Source organism: Sceloporus undulatus, chromosome 1, assembly GCF_019175285.1.
Source record: "Sceloporus undulatus isolate JIND9_A2432 ecotype Alabama chromosome 1, SceUnd_v1.1, whole genome shotgun sequence".
Lineage (NCBI taxonomy): Eukaryota > Metazoa > Chordata > Lepidosauria > Squamata > Phrynosomatidae > Sceloporus > Sceloporus undulatus.
The window spans coordinates 295,886,749-295,905,032 of NC_056522.1; the positions used below are offsets into that span (position 1 = coordinate 295,886,749).

The following is an 18,284-nucleotide window of genomic DNA, read 5'->3' on the forward strand; positions in this document are numbered from 1 at the left end:
AAGATTTTAAAAAATCATAATTTAATTAGAAAAGACACACTAAGCAACATAATTTGATTCACATCTGAGTGTTAAGTAATATGAATATAAGCCGTCTTCACAGGGAACTGCATGTGACAACAAAATGTATAATAGCTTCATAGTGCATCCTTAAATGGTTATTTCTTCTTATTTTTCAACAATGCCTGCTGCATTACTGATTTCAGGAGGCAGAACATCTGAATGACTTGGGTCTTGGCTGCACAGGCCCGTTTCCTTCTCACTTCCTGCCCCCCTGGGTATGCGCTGTTTAAATTGCTTGAATGAGGTCCCATCCCAAACCTGTTACTTCCACACCTATCATGATTTAAATAAACTTTCATTTGGCTCTGAGTTTTCCAGGAAAATTTGGAATACTGTGCAGCGCTGACTGGCAGTTGTTCACCTGTACCCCCTACTGCATCACCTGCCATCACTGGCTGTCACATCCTCTGAGGTCAAAGGGAGGTGCCCAGTCATGGGACAAAGATGGGTGCCTCCTTCTTCCTTCAAAGGACACAACTTGTGGGAGCAGTTGTGGTGGGCAATGCAATGGAGCATGACTAAGTGAACAGCCACCCGTCATCACTGCAGCACTGACAGTTAACAGAGGAAGGTCAGGGCACTCTGGGGCCAGGATACTCCAGGGGCAGCCTTGATTTTCCTGCCCACTCAGACAAGGCCCTAATCATGAAAGAATTAGATAACTACGTCAGAAGTGATTCAGCAGCTATATCATAACTTGCCATTGCTTGAACGGTTCTATTCAATACAGAAAAACGTATACAGTAAAATTAGCAAAATCTTCCTAGTTCCTTCTATCAGGAAGTCATGTGGTAGCATAATCCTTTTCTAATAACAAATTGTAATCAAACAGCTAGCCTTGTTAACTCTTCAAAATTTGGCAAGCAAGTAAATTAATGCCTGTCATATTAATAGACTATGCTGAAATAAAATATTGGCTTTATCCAAAATGGAGCACTTTAAAATAGCATCAAAATAAACAGAAAATAATTATTATAGGCATCTGGAGAAGAACTATCTGTTTTTCAAATGCTAAAAAGTAATTCAGGTGCTTTATCATAAAAGCCAATAGCCTGTTGCACCTGAAACAGTGAAATGTTTATTTCCATATTATTTTGAGGACAAGTCATAACAACTCTGTTATTTCTATTGTAATAAAAACAGCTAGTCTAAGGCACTTTGTGCCGGCCTGTGGACAGAGTTAGGGTGCAGCATCTGGATGCCCTAACCCTGCGCTGCTCCACGTCATTACAAGGCTCCATCATTACACTCCTCCAGTGCTGCATCCACATGATACAGATCTTTGGGGTGGTCTATATAGCCCCTAAATCAGCAAAATACTTTTTTCAACAAGGTCTTTGTTGTTTCTGCTGCAAAAGTCTGAAAAGGACATACCTTCCCTCAAAATCATAATCGTAGTAATACACGCTTTCCTACTTATCAACTGTAAAAATACTATTTAAACATGTATAACATCACAGTAAATATACATGTTAAAGTAACTTCATGATACACTTGATATCCTCAAATATACCACTATCCAAGAGATATACATCAATGCATCTCTGTATTTTTCTTTTTTTTTTTTCCTGCTGTTGAAAGTACTGCGAAAGAGCAAAACCGATTTTAAATAAATTTAGAACAGAGGGTTCTAATACTCCTTTGACGGTAAGCAAATAAGACTGTGTAAAGTAGATCATCAGGTTAAACTGTGTTATTACACTCTAAGGATTAAGAGGAAGAACATTAAACACCTCCAGTGATAGTGACAACTATGGATAATTTTATGCCTCTTTGTCTTTGGGACTTATATATTAACTAGTACGCATTAAGCTGGGTTTTTTTTTTTTATTCTACAGCTGGAGAAGGCATAAAATTCCATTTCCAATCATACTTAACATACAACTATTAGAAGTTTAAACAGCAAAACTAGATATAGAGGTATATGATTCAAGATCATTTCTAGAATCAGATTAACATTTAAATATATATGTAATAGTATTTTTACATATGTTTTTAAAGTAAAATGTATCAATGCACCTATAAAATTGCATTTAGACATTGCATTATAGCAAGTTAATATGCTACACATCAAGGCAAACAGAATATTTGTTGTCCCTTCATGAGGACAGAGAATTGAATACTGAAGCCACCAGATGGCACTAATAATCACAGTTCTGTATTAAGATTTCAAAGGTACTGTTGAGAAATAGTTTATGTAATGTAAAAAACTTTATCGTTATAACATATCTTCTCAGCAACATAGTCTACAAACTACAAAGATGCATATAATAGTATTTTAATAATATGTAGAAGTGTTGATGTAACATATTCATGGTAATTATCGTAAGGAAATTTTCTTGAATCGTATGTAGACAGTAAATTAAAATGAGATGCCACTTTCACTTGAAAATTAGTAATTGTCTTTCTTTTCTACCTATTTATTGGGAATTTCCAAATCCACTTTGCACTTTTCCTCTCCATTGCTGATCTCACTAACTCACTAACTCTATTTGCATGCTGAATTGGGTTATAAAGAGACGAGTATATGAGCCCTGCCAACTCCAGTGCCATCTCTCATCTTACAAAAAGAGCAATGAATCTGAACAGGAGACATGAACAGCTGTTCTCAATGCGGTTGAGAACCTTAAATAATCAGAGTAATCAACTGCATAGAGATCACCCATATACAGAAGATGGGTAGTTCTAATGCACTCTACTCTTCACATGATGATTAAATGAAGTTCCATAACAAGGACAGAGAGCTTCTGATGTGGGAGAAACCAGGATATGGAATCAGAACTTTACTTTGTACTGCACTGAAAAGGAACAATGTGGTGCAGAAACTAATGAAGACTGTAGGAACTGTTAATCTGGTTTGGATCAGCGCTTGGGAGTAACCATTTACAAATAACGTACATGCAGAATGGAGTAACTCCACTCCTTTTGCAGTTATAAGTGTAACTTTTCAGTGACTTTTATCATTACAAGGCGTGGTCTCACAAAATGGAGGGGGATATTTCACGTGGCTCAATGGCTGGCCCATGTGCTTTGATGGTGCTTTATAGCTCTTGTAGTGTTACCACAAAGTAGACAGGAAGAGAGCTTATTTTGTACCAAAGCAACTTGTAGCATAGATAAGGGTTTAAGTAGCTACCCTTAGGGTGGGGAGGAATGAAGTGGTCACTGTTTTAAAACTGTAATAATAGCAATAACACAGGCTTTGTCTGCATTGGCCAGGATACTCCAGGGGCATCCCAGTGCATCCTGGCCTGGAGGCAGCCCTGATCTTCCCTCTTGACCTCCCCAGGGCACTCATTTCACATGGCTGGGCACCTTGTTCTGACCTCAGAACAAGTGACTGTTGACTGCACTGAACATGCAGGGCAGGAATGATTATAAGGATGTTATACCCTGGTTCTGGTGATAAACATGATAACTATGCTAGTTGTTGTCCAGACTGTTCGCACCAGAACCAGAGTTTGGGATGTGCATCATCCACACAAGACACCGCCAGAGCAGGAGGAAAAAAGAACTGTTGACTCATGTAAACAAGGCTGCAGTGGGGTGAGGGGAAATTGAAGATAAGGAATATAGCACAATGAGGATATTATGTATGTAATGTTTGAGATTTGGCCACCTGGAGACAAGAGGGGAGGAAGGAACAGGTTAGAATTGGGGAAAGGAAAAAATTGCAACAGTGACAGAAACTAGCTAACCAGACTGGTTTAAGACTGGAGAAGGCAACTGTGGAAGGCTAGATGGTCATATTAGTCTCCCAGGAGTGCTTAGAGACTACATCCACCATCACAAATTGATTTTAAAAAATTTAAAAATTGCCCCAAGATGTCCTCTAAGGGGGATTTTGGACATGTTTTTAGGTCTCTTTGGGCCCAAGAGAGATACTTTTAAACAACAGGTAGCTAGCAAAGTGTGCTGTCCATTTCTGATTTAAGTTATAGAAAAGTCTTATAATAAACGCCTCTGGCTGAGCTAATTCTTTCAGAGGCATTGCTACCATCAGAGACCGAAGAACACACACATCTGTCCTTGTCCTTAACGCTAAACCTGAATGTGGGTGAAAAAAGAGGGATAGGTTGGTTGGCAGAAGCCCATGAGTGAAAATAAATGGTTACCTAGAAGTAGGCACGGCCATTGGGCACAACAGGCCTTGCCATCTGGAGAGGCTTAAATCCACGGAAGATACCAAACCTACCCCCCTGTATCTTTTTGGTACATTGGACTACATCTCCCATCACTCCAGACAATATATCTGGGCTTACAGTCCAACACATCTGGAGGGAAGAAGGTTATAGAAGGCTGTTCTAGAGCAGTTTCCATCTTTGAGTCCCTAAAGGTTCTTGGACTTCATCTAGCATGTCCAATGATCAGTGTTTTAGGAAAGTGTAGTCTGACAACACCTGGAAAACACACAGCCCAAATACACTGTTTAAATTGAATCTAATATAAATTCCACTGATTCACTGAGTCTACTGCAGTTGGAGATGGTAAATGTATTTAAGGGTCCAGAATATTCCTCTTATTAGACTTTTTGCTAGCCAGCTAGTAAACTATTTCCTTTAGTCTTTTATGGAACACCATTAATTTAACATTCTCTTGAGAAAACGGAAGGCTGGTTCTCTGTGTTCATTTTGCTGGAGTGAGCTTTCAAACTTTTCAAATTGTGACCGATTTCTGTGGGTCACTGAGAGGTGGAGCTAGAAGCCTAATTCTAAAGAGCTCTGAGCAGAGGATTTCCAGACCATTCTCTTGAAAAAAGGGAGGGCTAGTTCTCTGTGTTCATTTTGCTGGTGTGAGTTTTCAAGCTTTTCAAATTGTGACCCATTTCTGTGGGTCACTGAGAGGAGGAGCTAGAAACCTAAATCTACATAGCTCCTAGCAGAGGCATGCGCCTAATGACGTGCAAATTTTCCTTCTGTTTTCTAATAGTCACAGACGTTTTAAAGTACAGAGGACAAGGGGGTGGGAAGAGTGTTGGAGAGGGGCTCCTTTAAATTTTCAATTTTGCACTAAACTTTTTTCCTTAAGGGGCTTGTGGGGACTTGAATTTAGAAAAAGTGAGTCAGAGACTTACCTCTGGAAGGAGCTGGTAGCCAGGAGCTCTCTACATAACTATAGTCCCAGTTGACTGAGCTCTTTAACAGAGCTTGGGATCAAAGGCCAAGCCAGTAGGGGTTCTTTACACTTGTGTTTAGCAGGAGAAGCCCACAGTCTTGTTTCAGTGCCTCCTTAAGACTTCTCAGTATGAACACTGAAGGACCTGATGCAGTCACCTGCAACACTTGTGGGATGTTTGTCTTCTTGCCTACAGATGTGGGGAACTTCACCTGCACTAAGTGCAAGTTGGTAGCCCTCTTAGAAGAGAAAGTAGAGCAGCTGGAGGCTCAGGTAGCTACACTTCAGCATCTTAAGGAGCAAGAGGTTTCCCTTGATAGAACAGACCAAACGATCTTGGATGGGAAACACACAGAGGAGGTTGATGGGAAGGAGGAAGTTATTTCACATACAACAGAAGTAGATGACTGGAGGAATGTAACACAGAGAAATAGGGAAACCAGGGAACATTCTGTGAGCTTGCAGCTACAGAATCGATTTGAATCTCTCTCTATTATCAAGGATGATGAGGAACAGCAGCATGGACAGACTTCAGGGACAGAGCAGGGGACCCTGGGAGTACCACCAAAGGGAACAGCTGCTGCTAAGCATTGGAGGAGGTGTGTGGTGGTCGTGGGGGGCTCCTTGATGAGAGGTACTGAACCAGTGGTTTGTGGGCCCAACAAGATGTCTTGGAAGATGTGCTATCTTCCTGGGGTATAGATCCGTGATGTGACAGAGAGGCTGACAAGACTGGACAAGACAGTTACCCCATTCTTTTGGTTCATGTGGGAACCAAGGATACTGCAAGGCACAGCCTTCAGAATATCATAAGGGATTATGAGGCTTTGGGTAGGAAGTTGAAAGAGATGGATGCACAGGTTGTCATGTCATCTCTTCTCCCAGTCAAAGGGCATGGTCCAGAAAGGGAGAGGAAAATAGCAGAGGTGAATAACTGGCTCCGCAGATGGTGCCACCAAGAACAATTTGGATTTTTGGATGATGGTCTGAGGTTCCATGAGGAGGGACTTCTGGCAAGGGATGGGTTGCATCTCACACCAGTTGGAAGAAACATTTTTGCCAATAGTCTCAAGAATTTGATCAGGAGGGCTTTAAACTGAGTTATGTGGAGGAGGGAGACAGTATTCTGGAAAGCAAAGGGGCTGGAGAAAATAGTCAAACTGTCATAGAGGGAACAAGACAAACAGTGCAAGGACCCAAAAGTGGGAGGCAAAAAAACTTGCACAGGCAGCAAGTAGGGGGGACCTGTGGTCAAAGATGCCTCTACACTAATGCACAGAGCATGGGGAATAAGCAAGATGAACTTAAACTCCTAGCACAACAAAGCAAATATGATATAATAGGCATCACTGAAACCTGTTGGTATGAGACTCATGATTGGAATGTAGGAATACAGGGGTATAACCTTTTCAAGAGAAGCAGGCCAAACAGGAAAGGAGGAGGAATAGCCTTATATGTCAGGGACATTTACACCAGTGAAGAGATCCAGGGCATTGATCCTGATAGCATCTGAATAAAAATTAAATGGGAGGGAAACAACAAGGATGTTATGGTGGGAGTCTACTACAGACCCCCAAGTCAGATGGAGGAATTGGATGATGTCTTTCTAACAGATGACCACACACACAGAAAATAGAGATGTAGTAGTGATGGGTGACTTCAACTATCCTAATATTTGCTAGAAGTCAAACTCAGCCAAATTTTCAAGGTCTATTGAATTCCTCACTTGCCTGGAAGACAATTTCATTGTCCAAAAGGTAGAAGAGGCAACAAGGGGATAAGCTATTTTGGACCTGATCCTAACCAACAGGGATGACCTAGTTAAAGCAGTGCAAGTGGTAGAATCATTAGTTGGGAGTGATCATGTACTCCTGGAATTTGTTATACAATGGAAAGGAGAAGCCAGGCATAGCCAGACACGCATTCTAGACTTTAGGAAAGCTGATTTTAGTAAACTTAGAGAAATACTGGAGGTGATCCCATGGTCAGGAATACTAAAAGAGAAGGGAGTTCAGGACGGATGGGAGTTTCTCAAAAGGGAGATACTGAAGGCACAATTTCAAACAGTTCCAATGATGAAGAAAAATGGGAGATGTCTTAAGAAGCCAGGATGAATGACTAAGGAACTTTCAACTGAGTTAGGTTTTAAACGGAACATGTATAAGAAATGGAAAAATGGGGAAATCACCAAAGAGAAATTCAAACAAATAGCTATCCTGTGTAGGGATAAAGTCAGAAAAGCTGAAGCACAGAATGAACTCAGGCTTGCTAGAGAGGTCAAGAACAACAAAAAGGGCTTTTTTGGATATGTCCGCAGCAAAAGAAAGAAGAAGGAAATGGTAGGGCCACTGCATGGAAAAGATGGTAAAATGCAAACAGAAGACAGAGAAAAGGCAGAATTACTCAACACCTTCTTTGCTTCATCCTTCTCAGAAAAGGCAAAGGGAGCTCAACCTGAGGAAAACGGAGCAGAGGACAGAATAGGGGAATTTCAGCACAGAATAAATAAGGAGATAGTACAGGAATACCTGGCTAATTTTAATGAATATAAGTCTCCAAGACCAGATTAACTACATCCAAGAATATTAAAAGAATTGGCTAATGTAATATCAGAACCATTGGCAATAATCTTTGAGAACTCCTGGAGAACAGGAGAAGTCCCAGCAGACTGGAGGAGGGCAAACATTGTTCCCATCTTCAAAAGGGGGGGAAAGAAGGGGCCCAACAATTATTGTCCAGTTAGTCTGACATCTATACCAGGAAAGATTCTACAGCAGATCATTAAACAGGGAGTGTGTGAACATCTAGAAGGCAATTCCATAATCACAAAAAGTCAACATCGGTTTCAGAGAAACAAGTCATGCCAGACAAACCTAATCTCTTTTTTGATAAAATTATCAGCTTGCTAGATGATGGGAATGCTGTGGATATAGTATATCTTGATTACAATAAGGCCTTTGACAGGGTTCCAATGACATTCAAGCTAATGAAATGTGGGCTAGACAAAGTAACTGTTACATGGATTTGTAATTAGTTGACTGGCCAAAGCCAAAGGGTGCTCAACAATGGCTTTTTTTCATCCTGGAGAGAAGTGACCAGTGGGGTCCCACAGGGCTCTATCCTGGCCCAGTGCTAGTCAACATCTTTATCAATGACTTGGGTGACAGAATTGGGGGGATACTTATCAAATTTGCAGATGACACCAAACTAGGAGGAGTAGCTAATACCTCAGAAGACAGGATCAAGATTCAAAATGACCTTGATAGATTGGAAAGCTGGGCCAAAGTTAACAAAATGAATGTCAACAGGGAGAAATGTAAGGTACTGTACTTAGGGCAGAAAAATGAAATGCACAGATATAGGATGGGGGACACCTGGCTGAACAAGACTACATGTGAAAGGGATCTAGGAGTCCAAGTAGACCACAAATTGAACATGAGTCAACAGTGCGATGCGGCAGCTAACAAGGCCAATGCGATTTTAGGCTGCATCAATAGAAGTATAGTGTCTAGATCAAGGGAGGTAATAGTGCCACTCTATTCTGATCTGGTCAGGCCCCACCTAGAATACTGTGTCCAATTCTGGGCACCACAATTAAAAAAGGACATTGAGAAACTGGAGCGTGTCCAAAAGAAGGCAACTAAAATGGTGAAAGGTCTGGAAACCATGCCCTATGAGGAACGACTTAGGGAACTGGGTATGTTTAGCCTGGAGAAGAGAAGGTTAAGAGGTGATATGATAGCCTCATTTGAATACTTGAAGGGATCTTACATAGCAAGCTTGTTTTCTGCTGCTCCAGAGAATAGGACCTGGAACAATGGATGCAAGCTACAGGAAAAGAGATTTCGTCTCAACATTAGGAGGAACTTCCTTACAGTAAGGGCTGTTCGACAGTGGAACAAACTCCTTCGGAGTGTAGTGGAGTCTCCTTCCTTGAAGGTCTTTAAACAGAGGCTGGATGGCCATATATCGGGGATGCTTTGATTGAGATTTCCTGCATGGCAAGGGGATGGACTGGATGGCCCTTGTGGTCTCTTCCAACTCTATGATCCTATGATTCTATGATAACATTTCTTACATCTATGAAACAGCTAAGTGATCATCCACATCACCAGAAAAATAACCAAAAAAAGCCCTTGAAAAACAAAGATCAACAGTAGGTTAAACTACATTAGCTAAATAAAAACTAAGCTAGCAGTAGTGTAGTTGTTTGAGTGTTGGCTGGACATGAGGGTTTGAATCTCCACTATGGAAACCACTGGATGACCTTGGTCAAGTCACATCAGAGGAAGGCAAAGGAAAAACTCCCTGTAAACAAACCTTGCCAAGAAACCTCTGAAGGTTCGCCTTAGAATCACCACAAGTCAGAATGTCTTGAAGGCACACACAACAACAACAATAGTAGAATATCTTGATTTTTTCGTATGTGTTGCTAAGATATAGCAGGCAAAAATGTCACTCTTAATTAAAGAAGCTGTTGAAAACACCTGAGCATGGCTATTTATCATAATATTAAAGGAAGATAGGAAAGTTTTTTCTATGTAAAGCTATGAATATAAATGACTAAAAAATTCTTTGAGTAAAAACCAAATTGTGGCTGATGACTTGTTCACTATGTCAAAAGGGTTCACACCTTCTACAACTGATAAAGAGAAAATGGGATTGCTTTACCCTGTTCTGAACGATGACTTTATTTTTACTGAGTGTGTACTGCTCAATTAACCTACATTCTTGATGTAAGCCAACTGATTTTGTCTCTGGTTAAAACCAGAAAAGACAGCTTTTGAATCCTTTTAATACCACCAAATACAAAAATAAAAAGATAATAAGGTGTACACTGTATAAATGGATAATTCTGAATAAATGTATCAGATTCACCAAGAGCAAAAAAAATCACAATAAAATAAATGTGTGTGAGTGCATGCTTGTGTGCATATGTTTGTATGATCTAATTTAAGGTTCACAGTGATTCAAACATTGGTCCTCCAGATGTTTTGGACTTCAGCTCCCAGATTCCCGAGCCATTCTGGCTGAAGTTCAGAAATCTGGGAGCTGAAGTCCAAAATACCTGGAGGATCAAAATTTAGGAACCACTGCTCCAAGCCAACTTAAGAGTCCTGTAGGTCACTGCACAGGAAAACCTGCTGCTTTGTCCCAATCTTCATCACAAAAAGCAACAACTTTGATGCTGAGTTTGGCAGAATATGGCATTCAGATGAAACACAATACTGTGTCCAGACTTTCTGTCAATTTCATGATTTGAAGTAGGTTAGAATTTAGTCTGGCAGCCCATATGCTTTGAGATATCAGTGTATAAAATCATTTAAGCAGGCTGAGGAAAAATGGTGGAGATATCTAAAGCCAGTGTTGTAGTGGAATGGCAATTTTCCTTGGACACATGGTTCCTAGTAATGACATACTGAGTACCTGTACTTTACTATTTATCCCTACAAGACTGTATTAAGGGCCCAGTACAAATGGGAGCTTTGTGGTGCCCTGGGGACAAAATTAGGGCTCGGGAGTGTGGAGTATCCACACGCTTCCGAGCCCTAGCGCACGGCTGCAGTGATATCATGGCGGCCTCCCAGCCGCATGGGACAATCATGATGATGCAAGTGCAGCGCAGCGTCTGTATATTGGGATGCCGCACTTGTGTCATTGATGCACCACACTGATGGTGGTGGCCGCACCCACCAAAAGAACCCGTTTTTAGCAGGTTCTTTTTGGTGCGGAGGGAGCCCATGCAGTTTGGTTGATGCGGGCTCCCTGAGGAGCAAAAACAGGCGGCTCCAGCCTGCCCTTTCGGAGCGGTCTGTCAAGCCCCAATTGAAGGTCTTCTTTCAATTAATAAGGTTCCCTCAGATAAATGTAAGACATACCACAATGGCTGAAAAGCACAACGAGTAGCTGCAACATACCCCTTTCCTTCTACCATACATCGCTACAGGATGAAGTAACGTTGTGCTTTCATCAGCACATTTTTCCATATTGTTATTGTTATGTGCCCTGAAATAAATGTCAACTTGTGGAAACCCTGTCATCTTGGCAAGATTTATTCAGAGAAGTTTTCACAGGGTCCTAGCCCAATACTCAAACAACTAAACTATACTGGTTCTTAGTCCTTACCAAAGAGAGTAACAACAACAATAACAGCCCTACTGAACACTTGTACAAAGCTATAGAACAGACATGAGTGAGGTATAATGTAAGCAACCCAGGGAGCTTACATTATCAGGAAAGACAGAAAGACTGTAAACAAACAAACAAATATATATATAATAAAATAAGCAAGCTGTTTTGCATCATGGTACCCAAGCAATTCTGGGTGTCCCAGAATTGAAATTCACACCCAGTTTGGAGCCAAGACTTAAGCACTGCCTATTCCACTGGGCAGCTTAAGGGGGCACCAGATACACTGAAATGAAGTCAGGTCCAGAATGCTTTATCTTTCTAAACAGATGTTTCCACCTCCCAAATGGTGTTCAGTTCTAACATACAGAGGGAGGGAGGGAGGGGGAAGCATAACATCAATATATTTCCTATTGCAACTTCATCACGGAAAGACTTAATTACAGGGAATGGTAAAATGAAGGAAAATGTAATCTTTCTGTTTCTGACCTCAGAGAGAGCGACAAATGCCAACACTGGTGGTGGCAGGCAACACAGCGGGGACGCATGTGTAGATAGCTGTCTAGTGTTGCTACTGAGTGCAAAGGGAACCCGGGGCAGCTCAGGGGCCAAAATATTCCAGGCTGCTCCCTGAGTATTCTGGTCAATGCAGATGAGCCCCGAGTCAGTAAACTTGAGAAAGAAAGCATTTCGACGTAGGACTGTGCATTTCAATACTAAGTCTGAAGGGAGAATATTTGATACATCCATAGGGAAAGGCGAGATATAAATAATAATATTATTATTATGACATCTGAGGAAATTATTCCAAAATTGCCTCTTCACCAAATTCATATGTTGTTTATTGTATATTGTGTATCTTTGTATATCTGGGTTTGAGGTTTTGTTTTCTTTTTGTACAGGTGTAATAGTATTTTCATTTCATTTTATCACTACATTCTGCTACATCTCAGTATCAATGTTTTGGGTTTGTTTATGTATTTGCTATGTTTTTATTTTCTGCAAATGAAGTGGATGACAGTGAGGGCAAAATAGAAGGAAAATTGGTCTGGAGAAGAGACTGAAACAACCTGTGTATTCTTTTTATAATTTTACCAAAATATATGTTACTTTACTAAAATCAATTTTTATAGCAGCAAACTTTCCTTAATTTAATCAATTCAGCATGATAAACATTCAGAGTTCTTATTTTCTAACAATGTTTAACAAGATAAATGGTTAGATTACAGAAAAAGAAATCCACTAAAAAAATACTCTTATAATATGACATTTCCTACCTGGTGAATCTCTTGCCATCCATTTTCATCCTTGCAGCCAACAGTAGCATGTTCATGAAGTAATAGCTCACAACAGTATGGGTCACCTCCAACAACAGCAGTGTGATATAGTGGTGTCAGCCCACAGCTATCTTTGTAGTTGGGAGATGCTCCAAGCTCTAAGAGGGTCTGTAAAAAAATTGTAAGTTCTGAAAAATGTGTGAACATCTATGCAAAGTAAACAGGTATTAGCTTTCCCAACACTGAGCCATCCTGATGTGCTGGAATCTAAATACCATCATTCACAGCCAGCACAGGTACTAGTCATGTTGACTGGGAATGATGAGCATTACAGTCCCAATAGATCTCAAAGGCTGCTCTACATATTTCTTATCTTTTCTAGGCCTAGTCTTAAAATGCAGTGGAAAGCACTTAACTGAGAGTATGTCTCACAGATCACAAGTGAATTATATTTGTTATTCAATAAATATGGAAAGTAATATGCAGTGAGGCTGCTTTTTGGATGTATGTTGACCTATGGTCAACAGAACTTATTTCCAAGTAAATATATTTAAGAGACCCAGCATGGTATAGCAGTTTGTGTATTGGACTATTAGAGACCAAGGTCTGAATTCCCAAATTACAGCAATGACAACTGCCCTCTGAAGCAATCTTACCAAGAAAGCCCTACAATAGGATCATCTAAAGGTTCAGATAAGTCAAAAATTACATGAAGGCACACAACAATAACAACATATGTTTAGCACTTGAATATCAGACTAAAATCATATGTACATTTACTTGAAAACAAGTCTGAGCAAAACCAGTAAGACCTATATGAATAAAAGGATCTTGAACAAATAGAAAATCTGGCAAAATTAAATTAATATGGCAAAAAATAGCAAACAATATGGAAAGCAAATCAATGGTCCACAGAATGGAAACACTCAGTATATATCCCAATCTCCAAGAATGAGGATATCAGGAATTGCACTTTTGCAACAAAGACTTTTACCATGTATACAACGAGAAATGCTGGATGTCCAAACTGGGTTCAGAAAAGGAGACAACAGATGATACTGCAAACATATATAATAATAATAATAATAATAATAATAATAATAATAATAATAATAATAATAATAATAATAATAATAATAATAAATGTATTTCTATACCGCTATTCCAGCGATCACAGCGTTATACAATACATTATATTGGATAATGTAGTGAACCAAAGAATTTCAGATAAAATCAGCTTGTGCTTGATAGATTATAGCAAAGCCTTTGGTTGTGTAGTTCATGAACTATGACTCACACTTAAAGAAATGTGCGATGAGTAAGCTGTGCTCAGGACATTAGGGCACCATCAAGACACAACATGGAGAATAAGAAAGGTTTCCAGTAGGTAAGCGGGTCAGGCAAGTCTGCATTTTATCTCTTTATCTATTTAACTTCTATTCTGTACATATCATATGCAAAACTGGATTAGACTCTGAGGGAGGGGGTGTGGAAATTGAAGAAACATCAATAATTTAAGATACGCAGATGACACCATAATTACTATCAGAAAATAGCAAAGACTTGGAATGATGAATGAAGAAAGTTGAAGGGTTAGAGCTTACCATTGGGAGAATAAAATATTGACTATGGATTATTTATATAATTTTAAAGTAAAGGATAAAGATGTTGATATAGTGAAAGATAGGGTCATCATAAATCAAAGTCGACAGCAATTAACAACAAAACAGTCCACAAACTATTCAGCAATCCATAACAAAATGCCTCTATAATATGTCCTCCATAAGATGCAAGATGCCCCATGCCAAAATTCAAATTCAAAGAAATTAAATTTTTTAAAGAAATTAATAAATATGAAGGGCAAAAAGAACAAAGAACATTGTTAAATATTCTAAAATGATAGCTTACTTGGATAAATTTTCACTATCAAAGTCTGATAAACAGCCATTGTACTATTCTATTTCCCACATACAAATATTATATTATCTATTACAAAGATGCAAGATTTCACCTCCCATATTCTTTCCTTCAAAATGAATTATTTGTTGAAAGCAAATGTTAGAATCAAAAAGCCAAAGACAGAAGCCTTTCAGCAAATGCAAATTAAAAGATTCATTTATGACACTAAATTATCTCAGAGATTTTTTTCACACTTCTATATAAAACAATACAGTATATAAAATTACTCTAAAAGATTTACCTTCAGAATGATTTGGTTCTTGGCTCTAGCTGCTTTGTGTAATGCTGTCATGCCATCCTTGGCTCTGAAATCTAAGTGGGCTCCTCCATTTTTCAGAGCTTTGATCACTTCCACACTGTTGTTAAGCTGAGCTGCCAAAGTCAGTGGGGTTTCTTAGGAATGAAAAGAAATAAACAGTTCTGGAATTCACATTTTAATTGATTGTTTTATTATACATCCCCTTCTTAGGTATATAGAATATTATTATTAATTCAACTCCCTTTGTACAGTAAGCATTTGTTACTTTTAATTAACTAACGATGTGTAACATATTTGTCTGTTTCATACCTCCTGTTTCTAAGTCATGATAGTTTGGATCAAGTCCTCGGTCCAACATCTTTGTTAATTTTTCTACTGAGAGGTGATGAACATGGTCCATAAATTTTCGAAAATTAGTCTGAAAAAGAACATTAGGCCAATTATTTTTACTTTCAAATATAAATTTCTTTTACGGAAAAAATTCTCACCTATTGTCTACCCAATGTTATGCATGGGCATTCTTACAATTGTGCAAAATGAACATAATCAGATGTAAGAGACTGCACATTTTCTAATTCATCACTTGATGTCTATTTCCTTTGGATGTCAAGCCAAGGCAGCAAGGAGTTTATTTCACACATAATATTTATATGTCCTACCATATATATACTACAAAACTATAGAGAAGTGTAGTAAATAAAATTTAATTAATATTCATAAAAATAACTTCCAGATTATTTTCTGTTTATTTGGATCACAAAGTCTCATATGAGACAAGATAACACCAGAGAACAGAGCATTTTCTACGAAGACCTGCCCCTACTAATAAAGTGCAGATAGAGCAAGTTGATTTACTGACCAACCTTTTTTCTTTTCCCAAAGAGATATTGTTTGTAAGTCCATACTTCTTTGATGCAAACAGGGAGCATACTGAAAACGATCAATTCCCTGAAGACTTTTAAAAATATAATTGCTATTTATACAGATGACAGGGAACTAACAGTATTGTAATTCAGGAGCGATAGTGCCGACCCTGCCAGGATTCTTTTTCCAGAAATTTGGCTGGAGAAGTAATGAGTCTATGTTGCCTTTGGACTCTTCACTCATAATCTGGACTGAAGAAAGACTGAAGGTCCCCAGGTAGATTTGTCACTCTGAAGCAATTTATTCCCAGAGATTGGTAACCTAATAAAGGCAGCCAGTCCACTAAACATATCAGTGTTTCTGTAAAAGGGAGTCAAACTAATAAAACGAACATAAAGGCCCAAGTCCAACTGAATAAATGGAATTTATATAAGTGTTGATTTACCAATGTCATATTGATTCCAACTCTAGTTGGAACTAAAAATTAGATTTAGGTCAAAAAATGTTGAGGACAGATTAATTAGGATCAGCAATCCTTTGTCTGAATTTACATGAGGAATTTTAAATGTTCAATCCCATTACAAGATGTAGCCTGATTTAATTTTGGCTATTTGTTTCATTTCTTGACTAACAACCTGCTCTATATATGGTTTGACACAGTGTTTTATTTATACATTGCCCTTCAATTGAATTTTAGCCTCATAAGAAAAATTCATCTGTAAAATGGACAAAAGTTTCTTCTGTGACTTTTTTTTAAAAAGGTACGGTACAGAGCACGAAAAAGAGATGCCTCCCCGGCACCTCTCTTTGCTCCGCAGGAGTGCCACAGTAACCAAATTGTGTGGCGCTGCTGTGCAGCAAAAAAGGAGCACCCAGAAGCAGCTCCTTTTTGTGGTGCCGCTGTGACGTCGCAAAGCACCAGAGATGGTACAGTGATGGCGCCGGTGCGCCACACCGTTTAAATGCAGCACAGCTGCGACATCATCACTGCATGCGCCATCTACTCAACACTACATAGCTGCAGCGCGTCCATGACATGCTAGGGTTGCAGGGTGTGTGCATATCCCACCCTCGAGCAACCCTAGCACATCATGGGCGTGCCGCAAAGGGACCATCTGTACCGGGCCAAAAATAACAATTCAAAGAATATTTAATTCACTTGTTGCTAATATGCTACATATATGTATCTTCTATGTGTTGTGTACTGATATGCAGTCTGTGTATAAAATCATGATTTAGTTACAGATTTTGCACAAAATTGTAGTTTTCCTGTGGTAGCAACCATTATCAATGACAACTAGAAGTTTCAATATCAATTGTAGGAGAAGGTGAATCCATTCTAACTTTAAAAGATCAATCCAAGGTGCGGAACATATTTGGAAAAGTTCTACTCTTGGATAGCTCCTTTAAAATAGACTTAAATGTGGAAGATTCAAAACCTCCCTGACATCTGAACTATGTGCTGCCACTGTCCATTATACCAGTTTGTAATATGGTTGATAATAGCGATCTTATAGCATTTGTGGGGCTAGCCTGGACATGGTCTACCTTCTTCTATTACAATTGTACAATTAGACCCACATGGTCTATTCCTATTCAGACTCTTTCCCAAGGTGCAGTCCCCGGAAGAATATGTTGCCTGAAGAAAGCAGCAGTGTACAATCACTGTCTGAACCTTTGAGTATCTTTGGATTATTAGTAATACAGTTGGCCCTCCCTATACATGGATTCAACTATCCGTGGTGTGTGTGTGTGTGTGTGTGTGTGTGTGTATCTGGGGGACACCATACTAAGAAAATGTACTAAGCCATTGTATTTAATGAGACTTGAGTACCCACTGATTTTGGTATGGGGAGGGGCTGCAACCAAACCCCAGTGGATTCCAAGGGCCCACTGCATTACCACATATAAAATCTTTTAACCATTCATTAAGAAGCCAAGCCCTTCCTCCAGTCCATCTGCCTTGGTCCAGGCCTCGGAGGTGGAGAAGATCTGCTGGACCTGACTCTATTCCCCACCACCACTCTCTTCTCCTTTTGTGTCGTGTCTTTTTAGATTGTAAGCCTGGGGGCAGGGAACCATCTGACTAAAAGATTATATATACAGAGCTGTGTAAATTTACAGTGCTTTATAAATAAAGGTTAATAATAATAATAATATAAAATAATGCACGTGCACAGGATCATTTTATAGTAACACCCATCTTGGAATCCACCCTGCATTTTCTTAGCTTGTTATTAAAATCTAAGGACTGAATAAAAAGTCAAAAGGTCTATGAAATATTCTGAGACTACTATGTTTTCTGCTCTGTGGTTCGACATACCTTGGTATGGAGCTTAGCTAGCTGCTTTTCATCAAGATTCAATTGCCTGTATACTCTCTTCTTGTACCGAAACTGAAAGAAAGCAGTATCCAAATGTTACTTTTCATTTAAGAAACAGTGTGTTTGTGGGGGTGGGGGGTGGGGGTAATATTAGTTAATAACAACTGAAAAATCATAAAATGCTTCAAGGCTTAGTTCATATAATTACCAAAATACTAGAACACTTAACTGAATGCTTAAAGTTTAAACACATAAAGACTGGTTTGTATTAGTTGTTCTTTAAAACTGAACTTAA

The 18,284-nt window shown here is 39.2% G+C and overlaps 1 protein-coding gene across 3 annotated transcripts in view; it reads right to left on the reverse strand.

Moving 5' to 3' along the window:
* The window catches only part of SHANK2 (SH3 and multiple ankyrin repeat domains 2), a 489,211-nt gene that overhangs the window by 404,075 nt on the left and 66,852 nt on the right, over positions 1-18,284 (reverse strand). For all 3 annotated transcript variants that reach the window (XM_042469292.1, XM_042469286.1, XM_042469278.1), the window contains exons 5-7: positions 15,112-15,220; positions 14,785-14,936; positions 12,585-12,752 (exon numbers count right to left, since the gene is read on the reverse strand). In XM_042469292.1, coding sequence (XP_042325226.1) covers positions 12,585-12,752; positions 14,785-14,936; positions 15,112-15,220 — 429 coding nt within the window. The remainder of the gene's footprint in view (positions 1-12,584; positions 12,753-14,784; positions 14,937-15,111; positions 15,221-18,284) is intronic.